The sequence below is a fragment of the Amblyraja radiata genome, chromosome 7 (genome assembly GCF_010909765.2).
Source record: "Amblyraja radiata isolate CabotCenter1 chromosome 7, sAmbRad1.1.pri, whole genome shotgun sequence".
Classification (NCBI taxonomy): domain Eukaryota; kingdom Metazoa; phylum Chordata; class Chondrichthyes; order Rajiformes; family Rajidae; genus Amblyraja; species Amblyraja radiata.
Window position 1 is genome coordinate 26,866,841 of NC_045962.1, and position 25,567 is coordinate 26,892,407.

Sequence of the window (25,567 nt, forward strand, 5' to 3'; positions counted from 1 at the left end):
AATTTCTAGTTTTAGTCTTTTCATTGTATAATAAAGGTTTATTCTCAATGTATCATTTTAGAAAGTGTTTACTGTTGTGAAAAGGTTCAATGATTGGGGAAAAGAACATTATAAAACATATTTTGTCTGATATTTTTTAGGTTAAAATATCCTATTGAGATGTACATGTATCTGTGATACTAGAATATTGAGATCTGTGGTACTGAATAGAATTTTGAAAAAAATTATGTTTGTGATTTAAGTGCTTTGGCCAAGATCATCAAGACTGGATTCTCATCTCTACAGCTTGAATATTTTTTTACTGCAGGCCTAGATGAAGTGCGAGCATGGACCATAAAGGTATGTTTCATAGTCTTCTTGTCAGCCACATGCAGTTCCACACTGTTGAATTCAGATTGATATCTCCGACTTTTAAGCTTGTCATTGCGGTGGTTAGCTAGTCATTATGGATGAGGTTTTGTTCGTGTTAACTTTAATTATTTGTGAGCTGTTGAACAGTGAAAGTGGGGTGCATTGATTGAGGCAGGTAGCAATTGATTCTGCCTATTACATAGTATGAATTTCTTCATCCTGCAGAATCTATCTTCCCTCCTCCTGTGGTCAGAGATAAGGCACCTCAGTATTGTGCTTGCTTAATCTGTGTGACTGGGTTTGTCCCCAGTGAAATTGATGTTGCTTTTCATTTGGTATTTGCTAAGTTTTTTTGACTTGTGTGCGGCTGATTCTTTTGCTTTATTTAACTAATGGAGATTTGTTTAAAAATAAACGCATTGAATTAATATAATCTGTGATTGATCTGCAGAATCATGTTTTATTGGGTACAACTTAGGAAAATTACTTTGAATTCTACTATATTTAATGTACTTTCCTACACAAAGCATGATGCAAGTATGGTTCTTTCTGAATTTTATGATGGTTCAAAATGTGGCCAGATGCAATATCCAATCAGTTTTTTAATATCCTGGACTAATCCTAGTCTGCACGTGAGTGCAAGCCCCAGTGCTACATTGACACCGTGACCAATGCTGGCAGTTTTGTGTTGCACACTTCCCGACATCCAACAAGCAGCAACACCATGGCCATTGTGGTCCCTAACCTGTCAGGAGGCTTCACTGTTTCAAAATATCTTTGATGATCAAAGGTGGCAGTGAAATAACTACAAATTATTAACAAAAACTGCACTGGTTAATTTTATAATCACATGAAACTGCCGTTAACTAATGAGACTGTAAATATATATATAATGAAAATTAAATAACAACTTATCGGATGCATCTGTGGGAAGAGACAAGTTAACATTTCTGGTTCCAGATCCTTTGACTCTGGTGAAGAGTGTTCGATCCGGTGTTAATTATGTGTGTCTCACCACAGATGTGGCCTAACCTGCTGAGAATTTCCAGCATTTTCACTTGCATGCACTGTGTACTGCAACCTGGAACTCTGGAAGGCACTGCCATGAACACTACAGCAAATGACTAGTTTGCTACAGATCCGCCAGTTGAGCAATCTGCCCAAATCTGTATAAATCTCAGTTTGTGTGTAAATTATTTCAGATTTGAATTTACTGTACCGATTAAAGTACAGTCACATTGGTAGTTTCTCTACCACTGATGAGTATAAAATTAAGCCCAATAGTTAGTTTCATATACAATATAGTTGACCATATTCAAATGCAAGATATTAGAACATTTTGGTTGCTACAAACTCTTTGCTTTAAAATTTGATTACTTTCATTTACATTGCTAAATGACCAGGTTCCCAACAGTTTAAAAAAAAAATTGGAATACTTTCAGTTGTCACTGTTGATACAAAAGTTTAAAATTGTATATTTTTCTACACTTTAAATTATGTTGAATAAGTTGAAGGGAATTGGGCACACTAGAAAATTATTTATCTTTGCTATTTTATGGTTGGTAAATAAAGAGTTTTCTATTGGAACCAATCATAATTTATATACCTGCAATCGAGGCATGAGGAGACCCATAAGTATTTGATGACGGCCTGCAAAATTATCAGTGTAATGCTCTATTTTTTAAAAAAAAGCATTCAAGAAGAGTATTGGGAACCATGAGGCTATGCATTCAAAGCGCATAATGGTGGAAGAAATGCTCCACTCACCAGTCACCCACCTGCCTGCCCCATCAGTCTGGTCCTGTCCCTTCTGTGAAGAGTGCAGTCTCATGAACCACCCCAGAACCTACAAAAGCAGGGAAGAAATAAGACACAAAATGCTGGAGTAACTCAGCGGGACAGGCAACATGTGTAAGAAGGAACTACAGATGCTGGTTTAAACCGAAGATAGACACAAAAAGCTGGGGTAAATCAGCGGGACAGGTAGTAAGAGTCAGCAGGGCTCGAAATTAACAGTTGCCCGGGTGCCAATGGTGACCTAAAGTCCCGCCAGGCAACCTAAAAGCCGTGCCATTTTGCCCGGCTTGGCAAGCACCCGGGACACCTATGGCGCCGGGAACTTTCTCCCTCCCTTTGCATTGTGGGAGATCTGGCCGCCATTGCTGTCCGGTCGCCGCCTCGCCGCGACCGCTGAAAACCAACGCAGAATCACTCCATTGGAGCTGGAGTAACTCTTGTTTCCTGGTCCTCCAAAAATATTCCAAATGGAATTTAAACTGGAGTGGACCCTCCACCACCAAACTCTGAAAAATAACAGCCTATTGCACTTTATCTGTTTATTTATTGTGTATATCTATGGTCTATGGTTATAGACACACTGAACTCTTATCTCCTGTTCTGTATTATGTTTACATATTCTGTTGTGCTGCAGCAAGCAAGAATTTCATTGTCCTATCTAGGACACATGACAATGAAACTCTCTTGACTCTTGACTTGGACTTAAGCAAAAAAAGGGTTCTTGGGGAAAAAAGAGCTACCTTAAATTTAGTTGCGTCTGGTTGGGTAACTATGGTCGGGTGAAGACTATTCCATGCTTTAATTGTGCGGGAGAACTCCATGGAGCAGCCAGCATCTCTGGATAGAAGAAATTGGTTGACGTTTCGGGTAGAGACCCTTCTTTAGATTCCCTCTGGTTTTAGTGTTTTTAGTTTAATTTAAAGATACAGCATGGAAACAGGCCCTTCGGTCCACCGAGTCCACGCCGACCACCAATCACCCGTACACTAGTTCTATCCCACACATTAGCGACATAAGTCAAGAGTGTTTTATTCTCACGTCCCAGTTAGAACAATGAAGTCCTTACTTGCAGCAGTACAACAGAATATGTAAACATAGTACTCTGTAAAAAATGTTGTAAACGAGAAAACAAAACAGTGTATATTTATATATGAATAAATAACTATATAAATATATATATATATATATATGTGTGTGTGTGTGTGTGTGTATAATATATATACCCACACACACACATACACAATTTCCCTCCTGGGATTAATAACGTTCTATCATATAGTATTGTGTGTGTAGGAAGGAACTGCAGATGCTGGTTTAAACTGAAGATAGACACAAAAAGCTGGAGTAACTCAACAGGTCAGACAGAATCTCTGGACAAAAGGAAAATATTAAGTTTTGGGTTGGGTCTGAAATAGGTTCCTGCACACCCTTGGAATGTGGAAGGAAACAAGAGCACCCGGAGAAAACCCATGCGATCAAAGGGAAAAAGAGCAAACTCCATACAGACAGCACCCATATTCAGGATTAATTCCAGGTCTCTGGCACTTTAAGGCAGCAACTTTATGGCCAATGTACTACCCCATAGTCTTGAACTGAATTAAAACATACAGTAGCTGTAAAGGGGGACATAACGTCACTTAGAGATTTAATACTGAAAAAGGATAGTTTCTTTTTTTTTAGTAACCAAAGTTATCAACGTATAATTTTTTTGTGTTGGAAAATTATAGTGGCACAGCTGGTGGGCTTGCTGCCTCACAGGCCAGAGATCTGTGTTCGATCCTGTCCTCGGGCACTGACTGTGTTGAATTTGCACATTCTCCCTGCAAGCGTGTGGGTTTCCTCCCACATCCCAAAGATGCATTGGCTTTGTAGGGTAACTTGTCTCTGTAAAATTGCCCCTAATGTGTAGGGAGTGGGTGAGGAAAGTGGGATAACAGAACTTGTGTGAATGAGTAGACAAAAATGCTGGAGAAACTCAGCGGGTGAGGCAGCATCTATGGAGCGAAGGAAATAGGCAACGTATCGGGTCGAGACCTTTCTTCAGACTGGGGGGGGGGGGGGGGGCGAGAAGAAGAAAGGAAGAAGCGGAGACAGTGGGCTGAGGGAGAGCTGGGAAGGGGAGGAGAAAGCAGGGACTACCTGAAATTGGAGAAGTCAATGTTCATACCGCTGGGGTGTAAACTGCCCAAGCGAAATATGAGGTGCTGCTCCTCCAATTTACGGTGGGCCTCACACTGGCCATGGAGGAGGCCAAGGACAGAAAGGTCGGATTCGGAATGGGAGGGGGAGTTGGAAGTGCTGAGCCACCGGGAGATCAGGTTGGTTATTGCGAACTGAGTGGAGGTGTTGTGCGAAGCGATCGCCAAGCCTGCGCTTTGTCTCACCGAGGTTGATCATACGCTGAATAATCCAACCACATTTTTGTTTGGAAGTGGAAAGAAATAATAGAAATTGCATTCATTGCAACGTGTAAAAAGAGTTGAGATATTGTATATACTGTATTATAATTTTGCTGCATGTCATTGTGGTATATATAATGTCTTGATTGGTGAATATGTTTAGTTTGTGACTTTATTTGAAGCAGAAATAATATGTGAATGCTTCATTGAGCATAATTCCGACACACTTCGTCTGAGCACATTATTGCACGCGTCATGCAAGCCATCTTAAATGACCACCTAAACTGTCATTTGGCAACCTAAAAAGCTGCCTAGGTTGCCCGGCTGGAAACAGAAAAGAAAAGTTAAGTGAGAGCCCTGGTCAGGAATTAGAGTGAAGATGAGTCTCGACCTGAAACGTCACCTATTCCTTCTCTCCAGAGATGCTGCCTGTCCCGCTGAGTTTCCCCTGCAACTTGTGTCTATCTTCGGTTTAAACCAGCATCTGCAATTCCTTCCTACACAAAGAAGAAGTAAGTTGTCCTTGATCCTGAGAGACGGCCTAAGGGAAAGAGAGTATAGAAGTGATGATTATTGTATTTTTTTATTGCACGGTACAATTTATTCTTCAGTCAACATTACAAAATCATAAATATTAACATGGCGTGTAGTTTCCTAAAGGTGAAATTCATTAGTTAAATTACTATGCAAAGGAATACTGCTGAAGAGATGATATTTCGAATGGAAGAAAAGGAATTCCTTAGACTTATTTTGTATTTGCTTTGCGACACTAGTTTTGGAGTGGAGTCCGAAGTTTAAAAAAGTATTAACAATTAGCAATTTAATCTGATATAATGGCACTATAACATTTATTTTAAAGTCTGAAAGAGAAATTTAAATTACATTCTGAGTGCCATAATTTTTGTTTCCATGATTTTAAAAAGATCATTTATGCATGTTGTGAGGAATTCACTTGCCTTTAAAGTCATTATGGTAATCTTCTATTGTCCAGGCCTGTTGAACTGAGCTGCAATATTAAAATGAATGCAGCAAACTACAAGATGGTTAAAAAAGGTGTATGAGTTGATTTTTTATGAGCCAATGCAATACAGGAGCAGAGAATTTATGTTAGAACTGTAGGCAACACTTGTTAGACCACAACGTGAATATGTGTACAGTTCTTGGAATCATTACAGGAATGATAAGATTGCACTGGAAACATTGCAGCAAGGATTTCAGCATACTACCAGAACCGGAATAGTGTAGCTGTGAGGAAAAAATGGATGAACGAACATTATGTCCTTTGGAGCAGAGAAACTGAAGACAGACAATAATGGTGCATAAAATTAAGGATTGGTGGGGAGGGGAGTGCTTTAGATATAATGCATTCAGAAAGTATTCAGACCCCTTCACTTTTTCCACATTTTGTTACGTTACAGCCTTATTCTAAAATAGATTAAATTCTTTTTTTTTAATCATCAATCTACACACAATACCCCTTAATAAAGTGAAAACAGGTGTTTAGAAAATTTTGCAAAGTAATTAAAAAGAAATAACTGAAATATCACATTTACATAAGTATTCAGACCTTTGTTGAGGCACCTTTGGCAGCGATTACAGCCTCAAGTCTTCTTGGGTATGAAGCTTGGCACACCTGTATTTGGGTAATTTCTCCCATTCTTCTCTGCAGATCCTCTCAAGCTTTGTCAGGTTGGGTGGGGAGCGTCGATGCACAGCCATTTTCAGGTCCCTCCAGAGATGTTCGATCGGGTTCAAGTCCGGGCACTGGCTGGGCCACTCAAGGACATTCACAGAGTTGTCACAAAGCCACTCCTGCGTTGTCTTGGCTGTGTGCTTAGGGTCGTTGTCCTGTTGGAAGGTAAACCTCCGCCCCAGTCTGAGGTCCAGAACGCTATGGAGCAGGTTTTCATCAAGGATCTCTCTGTACTTTGCTCCGTTCATCTTTCCCGAGATCCTGACTAGCCTCCCAGTTCCTGCCACTGAAAAACATCCCCACAGCATGATGCTGCCACCACCATGCTTCACCGTAGGTATGGTATTGGCCAGGTGATGAGCAGTGCCTGGTTTCCTCCAGACGTGACGCTTGGCATTCAGGCCAAAGAGTTCAATCTTGGTTTCATCAGACCAGAGAATCTTGTTTCTCATGGTCTGAGAGTCCTTAAGGTGCCCTTTGGCAAACTCCAAGCGAGCTGTCATGTGCCTTTTACTGAGAAGTGGCTTCCGTCTGGCCACTCTACCATAAAGGCTTGTGGTGGAGTGCTGCAGATGTAGTTGTCCTTCTGGAAGGTTCTCCCATCTCCACAGAGAAACTCTGGAGCTCTGTCAGAGTGACCATCGGGTTTTCGGTCACCTCCCTGACCAAGGCCCTTCTCCCCAGATTGCTCAGTTTGGCTGGGCGGCCAGCTCTATGAAGAGTCCTGGTGCTTCCAAATTCTTCCATTTTAGAATGACGGAGGCCACTGTGCTCTTCGGGACCTGCAATGCTGCAGAAATTGTTTCATACCCTTCCCCAGATCTGTGTCTCGACACAATCCTGTCTCAGATGTCTACGGACAATTCCCTCGTCTTCATGGCTTGATCACTGACATGCACTGTCAACTGTGGGACCTTATATAGACAGATGTGTGCCTTTCCAAATCATGTCCAATCAATTTAATTCACCATTAGTGGACTCCAATCAAGTTGTAGGAACATCTCAAGGATAATCAATGGAAACTGGATGAACCTAAGCTCAATTTTGAGTCTTAGCAAAGGATCTGAATACTTATGTAAATGTCATATTTCAATTTTTGTTTTTTTTAATTACTTTGCAAAAATTTCTAAACACCTTTTTTCGCATCTTCATTCTGGGGTATTGTGTGTGGATTGATAATTAAAAAATGATTTTTATCCATTTTAAAATAAGGCTGTAACGTAACAAAATGGAAAAAGTGAAGAGGTCTGAATACCTTCTGAATGCACTGTAGAGGAAGCAGAAAGGATCCATTTCCCTTTGCAGAGAAGACAAAAATAATTGGAAGGATTAGAGGAGAATTGAGGAAAAATTACTTAACGCAGTAGGTAGTAGAGATGGAACCTTTCATCACATTTTAAAAATACTTGGATATGTACTTAAAGAGCTGTAACTGGCAGGGCCAAAGACCAGGTGTTGGAAGGTGGGGTTAGATTGGATAGGTCTTCTCTGACCAGCACAACCACAATTATCAGAATGTCCTCCTTCGTACCTTTTCAATTAATGTATTTCCATCCCTGAAAGGTATTTGTGAATTTTTGTTTGACAATTCTGAATCACTATTCCTGTTATGATGTGACTTAAAATCATCAGGCCAGTTCCTTAGATTAATGATCCAGTAATCTACCCTTGAACAATATACCTCGGTAGCATTTGGGACTACAAAGATATGTTCTTGAAAATTAGGTAGACTTAAGGGCCTGTCCCACTTATGCGATTTTTTCGGCAACTACAGACGACTAACGTTTTTCTGGTCACTGCGCCTTCCTCCCTCCCGTTACAATTCGCATACCGTCCGAACAGATCCACGGACGATGCAGCCTCCCAGGTTTTGCACACCGCTCTCTCTCATCTTGACAGCCAGAAGGGGGGCTACGTGAGGATGCTGTTCATAGACTTCAGTTCAGCCTTCAACACGATAGTCCCCACCAGACTGGCCGAGAAGCTACTGGAATTAGGGCTCATCACCCCCCTGTGTGCCTGGACCCTGGACTTTCTCACCGCCAGGCCCCAGGTAGTCAAGATGGGAGGGAATACATCGAAGTCCCTCACCCTGAGCACAGGATCCCCCCAGGGTTGCGTCCTCAGCCCCCTATTGTACTCCCTGTACACACATGACTGGCTAGATTCAGCTCCAACTCTATAATCAAGTTTGCTGATGACACTGTGGTGTTGGGCCTGATCTCAGACAACGATGAGAAGGCCTACCGGGAGGAGGTGGCTGATCTGGCACTCTGGTGTCAGGACGACAGCCTCCTCATGAACATCAAAAAAACTAAGGAGTTGATCATGGACTTTAGGAGGGCACATCATCCGAGGACGTACACACCATTGAGGATAAATGGGGATACTGTGGATAGGGTGAGCTGTTTAAAATACCTGGGAGTCCACATCTGAGGATATGACATGGTCATCACAGGCTGAGTAAGGCAAGGCAGCGCCTTTACCACCTCAGGCAATTGAGGAAATTCAGAGTGTCTCCGAGGATCCTCCAGTGCTTCTACTCAGCGGCGGTGGAAAGCATTTTGTCCGGAAATATTACAATCTGGTTTGGGAATTGCTCTGCCCAGGACAAGAAGGCTCTGCAGAGAGTAGTGCGTTCGGCCGAACGCACTATGGGAACTTCACTCGCCCCTCTGCAGGAACTATACATCAGGAGGTGCAACTCCAGAGCCAATAAGATCATGGGAGACCCCTTCCACCCCTGCAACGGACTGTTCCAGCTGCTACGTTCAGACAAACGCCTCCGTTGCCATGCTGTGAGAACGGAGAGGATGAGAAGGAGTTTCTTCCCAGAGGCCATTAGGACTGTAAACTTCTATCTCACCAGGGACCAACTTTACTATACCACTCTACTGTTTTTTTTTTTAAATTGCTGTTCTTTCCCCTTTTTCCTTCCGCCCACAATATTTAATATGTAAAAGAATATGTGATTCTGTTCAATTCTGTTTGGTTGTTTGTTTGTTTGTCTTTTTGCACAAAGTCCGCGAGCATTGCCACTTTCATTTCACTGCACATCTCGTATGTGTATGTGACGAATAAACTTGACTTGACTTGCTGGATTTTGAAATGTTCAAAACTTTTCGGCGACTGTGGGCTCCATGTAGCTTGTCTTGTCCTGTCGTAGGTTGTTGCCAGGATGATGCAGGTTGTCGCCAGGTGAAGTTGGTTGTTGCTGGGTGCTGACTTCGGTGAATTACATTGGCGACTACCTACGTCAACCGGCGACAGGTACTGGCGACCGAATTGTGTTCAGTTGTCTTCAATTGTCACCGACAGGGTCGTTGCTTGTCGTAGCTTGTCGCGGGTGGACTTAGGTTGACAGGTTGTCATAGGTTGTCCCCTATGTGGTCGTAGGTTGTCGTAGGTGAATGTCCTAATGGATCGCCGGTTGTCGGTAGCTTGCCGTAGCGTGACGTCGATTAGGTGGTAGGTTGTTGTGGGGCGGTCCAGTCGCCGCTTTTTCGACGACCTGCTACGACTGACAGTCACCGGTAGTCGCTGAAAAAATCGCCTAAGTGGAACAGGCCCTTAAGGCCATTCGCCCCATCAAGTCTACTCCGCCATTCAATCATGACTGATCTATCTCTCCCTCCTAAGCCCATTCTCCTGCCTTCTCTCCATAACCTCGACACCTATTGAGGAAATTTTCAATTTGTATTATTGCTGATCATGAGGTAATGTAGGTTAGCAAGGATAGATGTGATGTGTGAATAGGACTTTGTGCAAGTTTAGGGCAAGTTATCTTGCAGTGTAGCATGAGGGAGGATAGAGAATGATTCAGCAGCATTTGATTTGAAGCAAGAACTGCACGTAATTAAACTACCATGCTGTAAAAATAGATGGAGGGAATGGATAATTTATTTTGCATTGATAATTATTGATGCAATTGTAGTTGTGTACTCTCCATTAGTAATTTTGAATGTTTGTTATTTAGTCAGGTGAGCTTCACTGAGTAGCTATATAAAAACTTGATACATTTTGTTATGAAAACTGTATGTTGTTATGCCAGATAATGTAATCTGTGCATCAAGTACCTTTCAGATTGTTATGGTATCTCAGGTTCTGTGCATGATGCTTTAGATATTATCAACACCACCTAAAATAGCATTTGGACAGTTATATTATATAATATTCCTATGGTCCAATTTAAACCTTAACTCTGATTTATGATGGTTATGTTTGAGTATCACTGAGATGGCACTATTATTATTATTGCATGGTTATCAAGAGAGCGCCAGATATTTTGAGCATTTTTCTGTCCTGGATGTGACCTTGTAACACAGTTTTCAGAACTTGGTACCAATCGCCGAATGTAGTTAATTACAGAGTAAACTGTCATTAATCATTTCAGATTAAATATCTGATAAACAAGGTTAAAATTGAATCAATACCTTATTTTCCTCCATTTTGCCAATATGTAGCAAACTTTTGGTTGTATTGCAAATATTTTAGATAATGCTTAAACAATATTTGCATTTTGTAGTTTATTTTAATACAGTTATTTGATGACAAGTCAACAGGTTCATATTTTTCCCTTTTCTATCAGTAATTCCTAAAGATCCAAATCAGGAGTTTTGAGACAGGAAAACATTTGATTTCTGTTGAAGAGTCCTGGTATAAATATGAACTGAAAATGTCGTAAACTAAGCCTGTCTAATGTTTTTGAAAATGCAGTTTGTACCCTTTTTGGGTCAATAAATCCAATTACAGTTTCAGATCATGTAACCAAAACATTGCCTCAGACACCTTAAATGAGAAGAGATGTAGCTTGGTTCACGGTGACAAGATTACTTCATCTAAAATCAATACCACCTTCAAAATCTGTATCAAAAATTGCTGTTTTGCATTGATAACAGAGGACACTTTATCCCTGGTTTGCTAAATGGGTATCCAATATCAGGATAAGGCTGATTGTATATGTGACATGTCAAGTGATATGAAGCAAAGTTTCTGTGAAACCTGATTTTGTATCAAAGAGACAGGCATCTCTCCTGTAATCCATCTTCCTAAAAACAATTAATTTTCCTTTGGTCTTCTACTGACAGAAAGGGACGAAGGCTCCTCAGGCTGCTGGCAAGATCCACACAGATTTCGAGAAGGGCTTCATTATGGCCGAAGTAATGAAATTTGAAGATTTTAAAGCAGAAGGCTGTGAAAATGCTGTCAAGGTGAGAGTACCTTTGCAGGTTTTTAGACATTTCTTTGAATTAAGAGAAGTCTCTAGCGATAAGCAACTGTGGCAGTCACATTCAGTTTCAGAATGGCTGTTAATACAAATGTATTGTGGATTTACACTGGGGAAAGAATTATCCTGGATCTGTTCTAAATTACATGAGCATTAGAGAATGAATGGCAGCTTAAAAGCACAGATATTATATTTGAAAATCTGAGCAGAAATACAGATACTGTTTTTTGGATTCAATACAAAAAGTGTAAATTGAAAAACAAAACTTTAAAATTGTATTGTAAATAAAATACTTTAAACATTTTATGTTGCATTAAAACAAATCAGCTATGAAAACAGATATTTTCATGAAAAAGCCAGCACTGAGTTATTTGCCTACACTTAGCATATTTGAAATTTTAGCATTTGAAAGTTTTAGTTAATATCACTGATTAAAAAATGTAAACTTTAAATCATTCCTATTAATCTAATTTGTCAGTATCGCCTTATTTAAATTTTTGTTTTTTCCATGAGTAACAACATAACATTTTTAAATCCGTTTGAATCAAGTTATATTTCTGACTTGCAGAGCAACACATCACACCATAAATGTTCACAAACCAAAATATACCATTATCTTAAATATAGTTATGTCTTAAATGAATCAATTAATATCTAAGTGACTCAGCAAATGTCTGTTGTATTTGTGGGTGAAAAAGGTAGGTATCCTTATATTAGACACGGTTCCGATCTTTTTAATCTCAGTTTCTGAAAAATTAAAGAACTACTACGACTCCTTCAAACAATGATAATTAATCTATTTTCTAAACACTAGATGGCACTTTCCAGACATGGGGATATTAAGTATTTTTCACTTTTTAAATCACCAATGATTCAAACATATTACTTGCATTAATTGTAATAATCATTGTGCAAAGATACAGAAATGACTATTGCTATTAATTTTTACTATTACTTTTAACTCTGGTTATGTATATACTCGTATACAAATTGAATATTCAATCTAAGTTAAAAAAAAAATTAAATAGACACCCCCTTGCAAAAATGTACATTGACAACTGTTACATAAAATGTACATGAATTAAATCTGTAAACAAAGCATTATGTCAAATTTCCTTTGATTAGAACTGTTTTTTCTGGTTGTCTTAGTATTTGAATTTTTTCTGTGTTGTGGTTTCAAAAAACTAGATTTTATTGTTCACCATTTAATATACAATTAGTACCATAATGATCTCTGATATATTTTGGTTCTACCAAAATTAATCCACAAAATGCAAATGTGGTTCCTGTAACTCCAGGTGTCTGATTGTACAGATTTATACAGATCTATCACTTTAAACAAGAGGTTGTACGTTAGCCTGAGCGATAACGGCATGGACTAATTTGTACCTGAATATGCGTTATTCTTATTTGGCAGTTAGGTGTAGAGCTTTAAACTTTATATAAAAACACAAAGAAATGTTTTCCAAATTCACTTTTTGGCCTTGCGCTATAACTTAAATAAGAGGAGTAGAATGTTATGCCCCTCTAGCCTCCTTCACTCTTCAATAAGATCGTGCCTGAGTTATTAGGATTAAAATTTCTTCCTTGTTTCAAAATTCAAGGTTGTTATTGTGCTAGTAATTGCATTAAAAGCTGCAGATAAGAAATCTAGTATTCTGTGGTTTGTAGAACTATGGGTAAAACACTAATATAATTATTATATTTGAAGCATTATAATTGCATTGCTGAAATGATCTGCTTCATTTAAAAACAGGAATATTTAATAAATAGAGCAGGAGTACTCAATGTGACATTTACCCTGATCCACCATTCAATTAATTTGACTGTTCCTGTATCTCGTCCACCAACTCTTATTCCAAAAAGTTATCAATCTCAGTCTTAAGAGTAGACAGAGACTTGGCATCCACAGGCCTCAGAGGGAGAGAATTTCATAGATTTGAAACTCTCAACGTAAAGTAAGAGAGGGGGAACTGAGGTAAGTAGACGTTCAGGCTTCGAGAGGTTAAAGCTTGGGAAGCACATTCCAGAAACAATGGCTTTGCAACCAAGACACATCTGCTGATAGTGGCAAGATTCAAAATGAAGAATGAATAGGAGAAGCAGGGAGATATTGGAGGTAAATGGGCGGGGAAGATGCCATGAAAAGAGAAAGAGATATTTAAAAATCCCAAAATGACCCCAAACCAGGAGCCAATAAAAATAATAAAAAGCTAAAGGTGTGGTCCTGATGCATGGTTGGGTAAGTATGACTCATTTTGGGCAAGTTCACTGGAGAGTCAATCGTAATTTTTATGTGAAAGTCTCTAGAATGGAAGGTGAACATCTGGCCATTTGACTCGGGGTTGAGGCGAGGCTTCCATATCAACCCACTGCTGAAGCCTTTATGGGTAGCATGTTTAACATTGAAATATTCCAAAGGCACTTCATGCTGGTACCGTGACGAAATTATTTATTGAGCCAAATAAAATGAGTTGAGTATTTAGACTTTAGAGATTCAGCACGGACACAGGCCCTTCGGCCAACCGGGTCTGCAACGAGCAGCGGTCACTGGCATTATCTTACACACTAGGGACAATTTACAAGTTACAATTTTACCAAAGCCAATTAACCTACAAATCTGTTAATCTTTACAGTGTGGTAAGATATCAGAACTCCCGGAGAAAAGCCACATTGTCACATGGTGAACGTACAAACTTCGTACAGCCAGCACCCGTAGTCATGATTGAACCCGGGTCTCCGGTGCTGTAAGGTAGCAACTCTACCTCTGCACCACTCTGCCGCCCCTGTCACATGTAATTGTCATATTACCAGAAATGGAACAATTAAATTCTGACTGGCTATAGATTTCACATGCTTATTAATTCAATAACACAACAAATAAATATACAGTAATTAATAATACAATAAATAAATATTCAATTATAGGTAAGCATGCCGTAATGTTGCTAAAGCAGATAAATATGATGCAACCAAAACAAAGTCCACAGTAGATTGTAGCTGAGGTTGGGTTGTGTTTCAGGTTGTACAATATGATTCAAGAGCTTGATTGCGGCTGGGGGAAAAGCAATTCTTGAACCTGGAGGTCTCAGTTCTCAGGCTCCTGCACCTTCTACCCAGTGGTAGCAGCGAGATAAGAGTGTGGCCAGGGTGGTGTGGGTCTTTGAAAATATTAGCTGCCTTTTTGAGGCAGCTTCTCCTGTTGATCCCTTCAGTGGTAGGGAGGTTTCAGTAAACGAAAGCTTGGTCACATACATAAATCTTAACTTTTTTTAAAGAAGAGAAAGTTAGGGGCTTGATGGGTGAATTCAAGAGCCTTTTCTGGGATTAACTGAAGACAGGAGAGGAGAGCATACAGAGGTATGAAAAGTCTGTGGTGTAGGAGATGGAATCTGGCTGCAGTGAATGGTGAAGTAATATGAATGGAATTACTTGAATTTAATTAGTCTTGAGATGATATAAAAGGATTTAATTTGAAATAAATTTGTACAATAAAGTACATGAAACAAAGCTTTGGCTTTACCTACAAGCATAATCCAAGATTTCTGCAACATGTTTGTTGAGTGACAATAGCAAATGTTTCACCTTCATTCAAAAATATGTTAACACAATTTTGGTAACTATAGACCAGCCAATTTTAACTCATGGGTAAAGTACAGGAAACAATAATGGGACAGGATTATCAGTCACCTGGATAAGTGTAAATTGATTAGAGAAAGCTATAATGCATGTCTTAAAGTCCATTTGTATCTATCCTAGAGGGACATTGAGGGTCATGTGGGTGTTATGTAAACGAGGACTTCCAAAATGACATTCGATAAACTGCCACATAATAGACTTATCATTGTAGGTTCTGGAATTAAAGGGGCTGTAAAAGCATGGATAGAAAAATGGCTAATTAATAGAAAACATAATAGTGAAAGGTTGTTTTTCAGGCTGGAGGGAATGGCGCAGTGGTGTTCCCAGGGATTGGAACAAGGACTCCTGCAGTTCTCAATATATTTCAATGATTGGGACTTGGGTGTAGAGGCCACAATTTATTTTAAATTATATCAAAAAACCGGTGGCAGAGTGAGCACCAAATGAGATATTGATAAACTTGAGGATTGGTTGGTAAAATGGGTGGACAGGTGGCAAATAAAACTTTGTGCTGAGAAATGTAGGATAGTCTGTTTGGTATGAAGAATGAGAAGGGACAATATAAACTGGAGAGCACAATTCTGAACATGATAAAGCAGACAAGATTCTGCGCATTATAATTATGAACATGAAGGTCATGATAGATCTTTATAAAATACAGGCTCAACCACTACTGAAGGCAAGAAGTCAAAGGTCAGTTTGTTTAGATTAGTTTATTGTAATATATTCCAGGGTGAAATTAAATTATTTGTTCCCATGAAGCTCACAGAATAAACAGTGTACATACAGTAATGATAAATACAATGACGAGTACAAAATAGCAAAACTTGTCAAGACTAGTGCAAAATCCATGTTGTGCAAAAGAATATTAAAGTACAATAACAGAGTAACTGATTAAGGTAGAGTAAGAGTATGTGGCAGCATCTCTGAAGGAGATATGAAAAAGATGATGAATTGGTTGGAGTCGGATAGCGGTGTGGAAGAATTTGTTCTTGAGTCTGGATTTCCAAGCTTTCCAGATACTGTACTTTCTCCTGGGAGGTAAGAGAGAGGGAAGGGAATGGACAGGGCGATACTTGCAGTTTTCCTGATGCAACGCACCATGAATATGAGCAGAGTAGTATGAGACCAGTTCATACCAGATTGAGATACATCAGATATTTTCTGCAGTGCATCTGTAATAGTTCAAGAGACTTTGCATGCACATCTTCTCAGATATCTAATGTTTTCAATTCTGATTGCCACACTTTAGCAAAGAGATCAAAGCAAGATTTATCAAATTCCAGAGATTAATAATTTTAGTTGTGCGGCTGGATTGGAGAAACAAGGATTGTTCCCCTTGATACAAAGTAGGTTACATGGTCTGATAGAGGTATTTATAATCAATCATTAACTAATCAACACAACATATTGATGGATTATGTAGAGCTGTTACATTTACAAGTCCTAAGCGTTCACACAATTTGTTTTAGACCTTGGGAATGTTACCAAGCCAATTTAACACAGATCCATGCAAGAATGTATTAGTGCAAATGACTGAATGCATATGCAAAAGATTTTAAAGAGCATCCACCTTAAAAATACACAGTTTTATGGAAACACTTCCATTGCTTAGGACCTTAACAAAACGTGAAATATCACATTTGAGAAGAAGCAATAGTCCCGAATTAGAGGACACAGCTATCTGAGGGTTGTGAGGATCAAATAAATTTCGGATATAGGGATAAACAGGATGGAAAATTTATAATGAACTTATTGCTTAAATAGAGCCAGTGTATGTAACCAGGTTTGATGGGCAGAATTGCATTGTCAATACATAAGACAATTAAACAGCCTTGACCCTCTTAGTGATGAGTGAGTGAGATTTGGCAAGAGTTAAGACACAGAAAAAATAAATTTGGACGACTTCAAATTTACAGAATGAGTGAGGTTTGCCTGGACTACAATGGAATAGTGAAATCTAAAAGGAACAAAGAATGGGTTTTTTTAATAGCAGGTCATAAATTGAGGTGGGACATGGTCAGACTGCATTATGAAACTGATAATTGGCAATCTAAGTGGTGATATACAAGTGTTATTAGCATCTCCTCTTGGAATCAAATCTGGTTCTGTTTCAGATACCTGGGAAATGGATAATGAAAATTTAGCTGGAGGAAATTTCTGCTCATTTGGTACCGTATTACAAAAAGCAATTTGGATGATCTCCAGATATAGACAGCTCAGAAAAAATGTATCTGTTGAAACTGGTACCGTTGCTAGATCGCGTTGCTGAGTGGCAATGCAGTTTAAAAAAAGTGTAGGAATGGATGTTTCACACTTGAGACTGCAATGCAGAATGAAGTTGAAATTTCTAAATGATTTGTTTTTTTCACTGGCTTTCAATCATCAATTTAATTTAATAGTTTAGTTTATTATCAGGTGTACTGACATACAGTGAAAAGCTTTTTGTTGTGTGCTAACTAGTCAGCGGAAAGACTATACATGATTACAGTCGAGCCACACACAATGTAGAGATGCATGATAAAGAGAATAACGTTTGGTGCCAGATAAAGTCCAGTAAAATCAGCTTAAAGATAGTCCAAGGGTCTTCAATGAGGTTGATAGTACCTCAGGACTACTCTCTCGTTGTTGGTAGGATGGTTCAGTTGCTTGATAACAGCTGAGAAGAAACTGTCTTAGAATCTGGAGGAATGAGTTTTCACACTTCTGTACCTTTTGCCTGATGTGAAAGTGGGGAAGAGGGAGTGACCGGGATGAGACTCATCCTTGATTATGGTAGTGGCCTCGCTGAGGCAGTGTGAAGTGCAGATGGAGTCAATGGAAGGGAGGTTGGTTTGTGTAATGGTCTGACCTGCGTCCACTTTCTCTGCGATTTCTTGAGGTCATGGATGGAGCTGTTCCCATACCATACTGCGATGCATCCCGATAAAATGCTCTTTACAGCACATCTGAAAAAGTTGATGAGAGTTGTTGGGGGCATGCCAAAGTTCCTGAGCCTTCTAAGGAAGTAGAGGTATTAATGTGTTCTCTTGGCCATTGCTTTGATATGGCTGGTCCAAGCCAAGTTACTGGTGATATTTAATCATAGGAACTTGAAGCTTCGCGTTCTGATAGCATGTGATTAATTAAATGTTAAAAGTGCATTTGGATTGTAGTAGCAATTATTCAATTTTGAAAAATTATTTAACCTTTGTATTGGTGCATGTCATCAGTTCAAACTATGTGGGCATCTCACTTTCTCCTCACTCCATATTCAGCTGTGAAACCTATATTATTATCCTCAGCAGCATTCGTTCACCTTGCTTGCTGCCTCCTTCTTTGAAAACAGCCCCATTCTTGTTCTTAATCACAAAGCATAGTCTTTTCTTAATTACTTCATCTCTGGATACTTTCTGCATTACTTAACACTTTGGAATGTTCTACTAAACTGCCAATTCAAAAGGTGCAAGAGTAAATAATTTAAAATAAATTGCATCGCAATACTTAAACGGAAGAAATATATGCTTGAAACATAGTTATTTTTGAAACTGAAGGAATTAAAAATATGTATGGAGAAAGGATTCTGAGCCAATCTAATAATTATTATCGGAAAGCATATTGTGTAAGCCATACATTTTACTAATAGCACATTGATTATTCTGCTAACTTTACATTGAATGGCTCTGTGAGGGCTTTGTAGTATTGTAATATTACCAGTCGTATCTGGTTGTGAAATGCTGGCCTTTCCAGATGTCTGCTTTCAAGTGCAAATGAACTGGTTTCACATCATCTCGCTTAATACATATTTAAGATCTCAAATTGTCATTACATTTTTTAAATACTCTTTCTCCAGTTCAAAGGTAAAATAAATAGGCCCCTGAACAAAGATCAATTGATCTTTTAATTACACATAGAGAACGTGTAGATAATGCATCGTAAAGGATATGTTAATAAACAACACTCAAATAGCTTTGTCTTTACAATTATTTAAATTGTTGTTGTCCTTTAGATCTATTTTGCTTTGAGTAATAATGCTTTATTTAAAAATAATTAGTGAATATTTAATGCTTTTATAGATTTAACTTGAACAGACTATGTTCGAAGGGCCGAATGGCCTACTCCTTTGTCTATTGTCTATTGTTTGTTAGGCACAATTAACTTGTTGCCATTACTGTCCCTATAATTTAAATATCAAAGAGGAGACAATTGTGCTTAAAAGAATCATGAGCAAACAGAGTTTGTAAAACAAACCTTAGATTTATACATAAAATCTAATGGTTTGTACATTCCATTTTACTGAACATTTTTTCAGGTTGCTAGCAACTGATTACAATTATTTTGTTTTATTGGCTTCCCTGAAGTTCATGAGAGAATAGGTGCAGTGCACCAGCTCAAACTTGGGTAATTTGGGGAATAGTGTTTGAGGTTCAAAATACTTATGGTCTACAAGGTAACAGTGATCTTTACCTCATGTATGCTTCAGAGGCATAACGTGTCTCAAGGAGCACAGAAGAGGTACCGTCCAAAGGCTAAGAGGAGAAGGAACAGCAGATGCTGGAATCTTGAGTAGAAACCAAAGTGCTGGAGTTGGGACCCAAAATGTTGACTATTCATGCCCTCCAGAGATGCTGTTGACCTACTGAGTTACTCTCGCACTTTGTGTTCTACACCATTCAAATCAACCTTTGCAAAATCCTGCAATTCCTCTGACAACATAAATTTACCAATGCCAGTTTCCTCTCCCATCCAGCATGCTCAACATCGAGGCTCTAATCACATTCAGTTGGCTCCGATGGACAGCCAAGATCTTTCACGTGCCTGACACCTGACTCCTAAAACCGATATTCTGCATTAAGTTCAGTAATAGTAAGTAATTACCAAGAGGTTAAATGAACCAATTGGTATTCTAAAAACTTTCTTCAAAACTTCCTCACGGACTCGCTTAATCCCAAGCCAATTGTCTTGGAAAATGAAGGAGGAGGAATTAGGATAACATTGAGAATTTTGAGTCTCTTAAGCTTATTAATCTTAAGCTTAATGAAAATATGGAAAACATTTACCACTTCCCAAACTACCCATATCTCTATTCTGCCAACCATCTTTTGATTCCATTTGGCCTCATCAGCCACCTCAGAATCCAAACAACTAGAGTAGAAACAAGACATGATTTATCCCGAGAAGCTCTCTGAGATGGAGAAATCAAAACTGGTATCCTGTAACCCTGCAATAGTCTTTGATCTTAGTTGTACATTCGGCTATTTCTGAGGGTGTTTAAAAGCCAAGAGCATTGTCAGTATGACAAAAAATAGTGAATCTGATGTTTTTACATCTCACAATTAGTTGCCCAAAAATTAAAAAATTTCTAATACACTAAAATTAAATTACTAAACAATTTCTCCAACTGCAGTAACATCACTTTAATTTGTATTTCTGGATTATCTATTTAGTTTAATTTAGTTTAGAGATACAGCGCGGATACAGGCCCTTTGGAACATTGAGTCCGCACCGACCAGCGATCCCCGCACATTAACACAAGCCTACATACACTAGGGACAATTTACACTTACACCAAGTATACAAACCCAAGCCAATTAACCTACAAACTATACGTCTTTGGAGTGTGGGAGGAAACCGAAGATCTCGGTGAAAACCCACGCGGTCACGGGGAGAACGTATAAACTCCTTACAGACACCACTTGTAGTCGGGATCGAACCCGGGTTTCCGGCGCTGCAAGTGCTGTAAGGCAGCAACTGTACCTCTGCGCCGCCATGCTGCCCACTCCTAAATCACTGGATTACTTGGCAAATGATACAAATACCATTCAATTTCCATTCTTACTATATTAAACGCCAAATGATCTAACTTTAACAGGAAGTCTGAGACGAGTATCACAAATATGTAGGATTCAAACTGGCTTCTCCATTTTGATTTTCATTATTAGTCTTCATATCTGGGCGGATGCTAGGCTTATCTGAAGGATACTCTAGTCACTCTATACCTATGTCAGCGTTGCTTGACACAGTTCCAATTCCATCTTTAAATTCGCTGACGACACCACCGTTGTTGGATGAATTACAGATAATGATACGTTAGAATATAGGAGGAGATTGATCATCTGACTGATTGGTGCCAGAACAACGACCTTGCTTTCAACGTCAGTAAAACCAAGGAACTGATTGTTGACTTTAGAAGAAGAAGGTCGAGGATGCACAACCCTGTCTTCATCAAAGGGTGGTGGAGAGAGTCAAAAACTTCAAGTTCTTCGCCGTGCATATCTCTGAAGATCTGTCCTGGACCGAGCACGTTGATGCAATTATAAAAAAAGCACACCAAAGCCGCTGCCTCTTTACAAGGTTAAGAGATTCAGTATGTCGACGAATACTCTCTTGAACGTCTACAGGTGACTGACTGGTTATATCATGGCCTGGTTTGGCAACCCAAACTCCCAGGAACGAAGGAGATTACAAAAAGTGGTGAACACTGCCCAGTTCATCACAGGTATTGACCTCCCCATCATTGAAGGAATCCACAGGAGACACTGCCTCAAACTCACAGCCAGCATCAGCAAGGACCCACACCTCCTGCCCTCAGGAAGATGGTATTGGAGTCTGAAAATTGTAATATCCACGTCAACAAGCAGCTTCGTCCCAACAACCATCAGACTATTGAACACTACGACCTCCAACTAAAATCCAATCTACGGACTGCCTTGATAGTACTAGGGCCATGGTGCTTTGCTTTTGTCTTTGCACTATATTGTTTGTTCTTATATTTAAGTCTTTGTGTTTGTGGTGTTTACTGAGTACTATGTTTAGCAATGTTACAAAATTTTGAGATTTTAAAAATCAAGTCTGTAATTTATCCCATCAGATAAAGCATAAAAATAAGTTTAATTTGACACCTAATTCACTTTCATATCTCAAGTATTTAAAAAGTTATGGCCATTTTCATACTCGGAAATGAGCATCTTGTTCCCTATTGATTTTCTATGGACATAACAAAAAAGTTGTGATCGTGAACAGTCAAAAGCCCTTAACTTTCTTAAAAATTAAGAGAACTGAATGAAATTTTCAGTTATCATAGATTGAAGCATTCTGAAACAAATATAAAATAATCTTACTTGGATGACCTGAAATTAAAGCATATAATTAGTTAGTTACCTAATTGTAGCTAATTTCAGACTTCAATTACTAGATCTAAACATCTATCCATTTCTTAATAAATTATTAACATTTTTAAATAGCCTAAATGTCCAAATAATATTCACAAATAATTCACAATAAAACATGATTTTTAAATCTCATTTACATTAATTTATAGACCAAATGGAAGGAATTCAGTGTTCAATTGCTGTAAATAAATGCCCATTTAAATCAGCTTTCCAGTGGGTCCCTGTGGAACGCGCTGGTTTAGAACGTTCACATTGCGGTAGATTTGTGCCCCAAATGCCCAGAAAAATACTGCGCGATATAATGGGCCCAAATTGAGCTACTCGCAATATTAAATTTTGTATAAAGGGATCTTTAGAAGCCCTTTTTAATGTAAAAATATACAACCTAACTTCTGCTATCTGCTTTATGAGACTCTGCGGTTGCTGGCGGTCGCGGGTTTAGAGATTGATTTTTAAACTACTATAACTATTATACGAGGCCTTTAAACCTAATAATAGCTTTTGCGACGGGGTCTTCCAGCGATTTTTCGTTAATAATTAACTAGGCTGAACATCTTCGATTTGAACAGCCTAGAGAAAATCGCGTTTTAAACCCGCCCCCTCTAAACGGCGCCAAAATCGCGCACACACGCAGCGGCAGATTTTCAAAGACGCTTCAGGTAGGCTTTGCAACATACCTACTATGTTATATCTGGTGTGCTGCTGCGTTTGAATTTCATTGTTCTGTTTCGGGACCTATAATAATAAAACACACTTGACTTGAAATGAGTATCACTGATATGCTGCATCAGAATGGTAAGATTCAAACTGGCTGCTCCATTTTGATTTGAATTATTATTCTTGGCATCTGGGCTGATGCTAGGCTTGTCTGAGAGACAGAATAAAGTTAAATTAATCCCATCTGGCATCCAATATCATTGTGTTGAAAAGTGTCACACAATTGATTTTGTCCGTGAAATGAGTGTTTGTTGCAAGAGAAGAAACTGTAAGAGGCAAACATCATTAAAAATGCAGTGGATTTTATTCCCATTCTAAACATTAAATGATAAATGTTTTCCCAAATGTGGTGTATCAGGTTTGGGGCAGAATGGGTTAATAAATACAAGCTAAGATCACTTGGAATGTGCTTGTATTTGTATGAGCTTACTATTTGAATAGGCTGGTCACAAATAGAGAAACTAATATTTTCCAGTTGATAATTTGATTCCAAGACCAATCATCAAAATCGATTGGAAGAAGAAATCATCAGGTCATATATCTCAGGCTCTATTACTGAAGTTAATTCAGAAAAAAAAGAAAATTTAATGTTGAATAAGAACTGAATAAATTTAAAGCTGATAAACATAATAATAAATAGATGTGTAAATCATGGATTTTTCAGGGAAAAAAGATACTAAATCATGTTTTTGAAAATATTTTTGTACCTCTTTCAAGTTGTGATTATTTATTCATTTCCATTCTTGTAATTGTTTGCAGAGCGCTGGAAAATACAGACAACAAGGCAGAAATTATATTGTTGAAGATGGAGACATTATCTTTTTCAAATTCAATACTCCACAGCAATCAAAAAAGAAATGAATTTAAAGTACAACTTCCTCCTGTCATAAGCAGTAGAACATAATAGGCAAGACATTGCACATATCCAAACTTGTGAATAAAAGGACTTATGAGATGGTTTCTGACTAATTAAGTGGTCGGGGATAGATTGGCATCTGGCAACAGTTACAATAAATTGGATCTTTGACAGGATTCTGCTTATATGGTCTTACATGTGGATTTTACTGTGTTCTGAAACATCTGAACTATATTGAATTTACTTATTTTTAAATATATGGCTGTAAATCATGATTCCAACCTGTCTGGGGGCAGTGATATTCCTTTAATTGTATTCCTGATGTTTGTTCTGGAATGAGATAATGTTATTCCAATGAAAATGTAGGTTCACTAAATGTCGACAGCTTTAATTTAAGATTAAAGCTCTACTCTAAATTGGAACATTTCAAGAACCATATTACTCTCATGATACTTCATTAATCTCCATCACTAGATGCCAAATCTGACACACTTGACAGAAAAGACAATGCCACTTGCTCCTTTCTGAATCTACAGATAATGCATGTTTTACAGTACTCCAGATGTTTACAGTCAATAAAACATTTGACAAAAACAGTCTTGGTGTGTTTGGGGATGTCTGTATTGACTGACTGTGGTGTGTTAAATGTGATATGGCACCTGGTGGTTGCTGATTACAGAATTTAAAGACGTGTATGATACAGTAACTGCCAGTGTGGGGCAGCTTTTATTATATTTCATAAATGGTTCTTTTCATTAAAAGATAAAGATTAGGATGCCGATGATTTACTGAAAGCATGAATAGATAGACATTTGTTGTGAGGATAAGTGCTTTCATGTCTGTGTTATAGGAGTTCATGATCTAGAAGGGGGAATGCAGAGGCATTAATTTTTATTTTTCTCGCATATTGGTTATTTTTGTGTACAACTCTGAAATTCACCTCAGTGGTTTGGTTTTATTATTTTACAGTTAACCCCTTTAGACATTTTTTAATGCGTTGTGTTGGTGATTAAAGCTCTTTTCTAATATCATAATACACTTGTCACCAGACACATTTCGCACATTGCATTTTACTGACTTAAGTTGGTGTTTAATTCTGGCCTGTAACTTTGTGGAAATATTTATTACATGTCCTTCATTAAATTAATTCACTTACAATGGATTGGTCATTGTAATTTTAATGCTATAAATTTCCAGTAATTATTAAAAAGAAAAAGTCAAAAAGCATATTAAAATGTTGGAATCTCAGAGAGGAAATTTAATACTGGCAGAGGCACATTCATATATCATTTTTTCTTCCAGGTGCCAATTGATCTATACAGTTCCATCATGTGTTGAAATTTGCAACGGAATAGTACTTAGCAGTTTATATGGCTAGGATACATATTGGAAACTGGTTGCTGATAGATTTGAATTTATTTTCTGTTCTGGATACGATTTTTTTTGTTTACAAGAACAATAGAGTTCTGAATTGAATGTCTATTTAAATGTCAACTAGTACATATGGCATCTTTAAAGAAGTTAGCAGCTACTGAATATCATTCTCAATATAAAGGAGTCCCTCTTGTTCTTATGTGAACTTTAAATGTTTTAAAAGAAGAAATACGGTTGCTGTAGTTGTATATATTTTAGGTGATTGGAAATATGTTTGGGAAATAATTTTTGGAAAAGGGTGTCTACACGTTTTACTCTGAAAATAACCATTCAGAAAAGAATTACTAAAATTTAATCAATATA

The 25,567-nt window shown here is 38.3% G+C and overlaps 1 protein-coding gene across 1 annotated transcript in view; it reads left to right on the forward strand.

Moving 5' to 3' along the window:
• The window catches only part of ola1 (Obg like ATPase 1), a 165,881-nt gene extending 140,893 nt beyond the window's left edge, over nucleotides 1-24,988 (forward strand). The window contains exons 9-11 of the mRNA XM_033023932.1: nucleotides 243-339; nucleotides 11,328-11,450; nucleotides 23,734-24,988. Coding sequence (XP_032879823.1) covers nucleotides 243-339; nucleotides 11,328-11,450; nucleotides 23,734-23,835 — 322 coding nt within the window. The 3' untranslated portion in view covers nucleotides 23,836-24,988. The remainder of the gene's footprint in view (nucleotides 1-242; nucleotides 340-11,327; nucleotides 11,451-23,733) is intronic.
• Nucleotides 24,989-25,567: the final 579 nt, after the last annotated feature.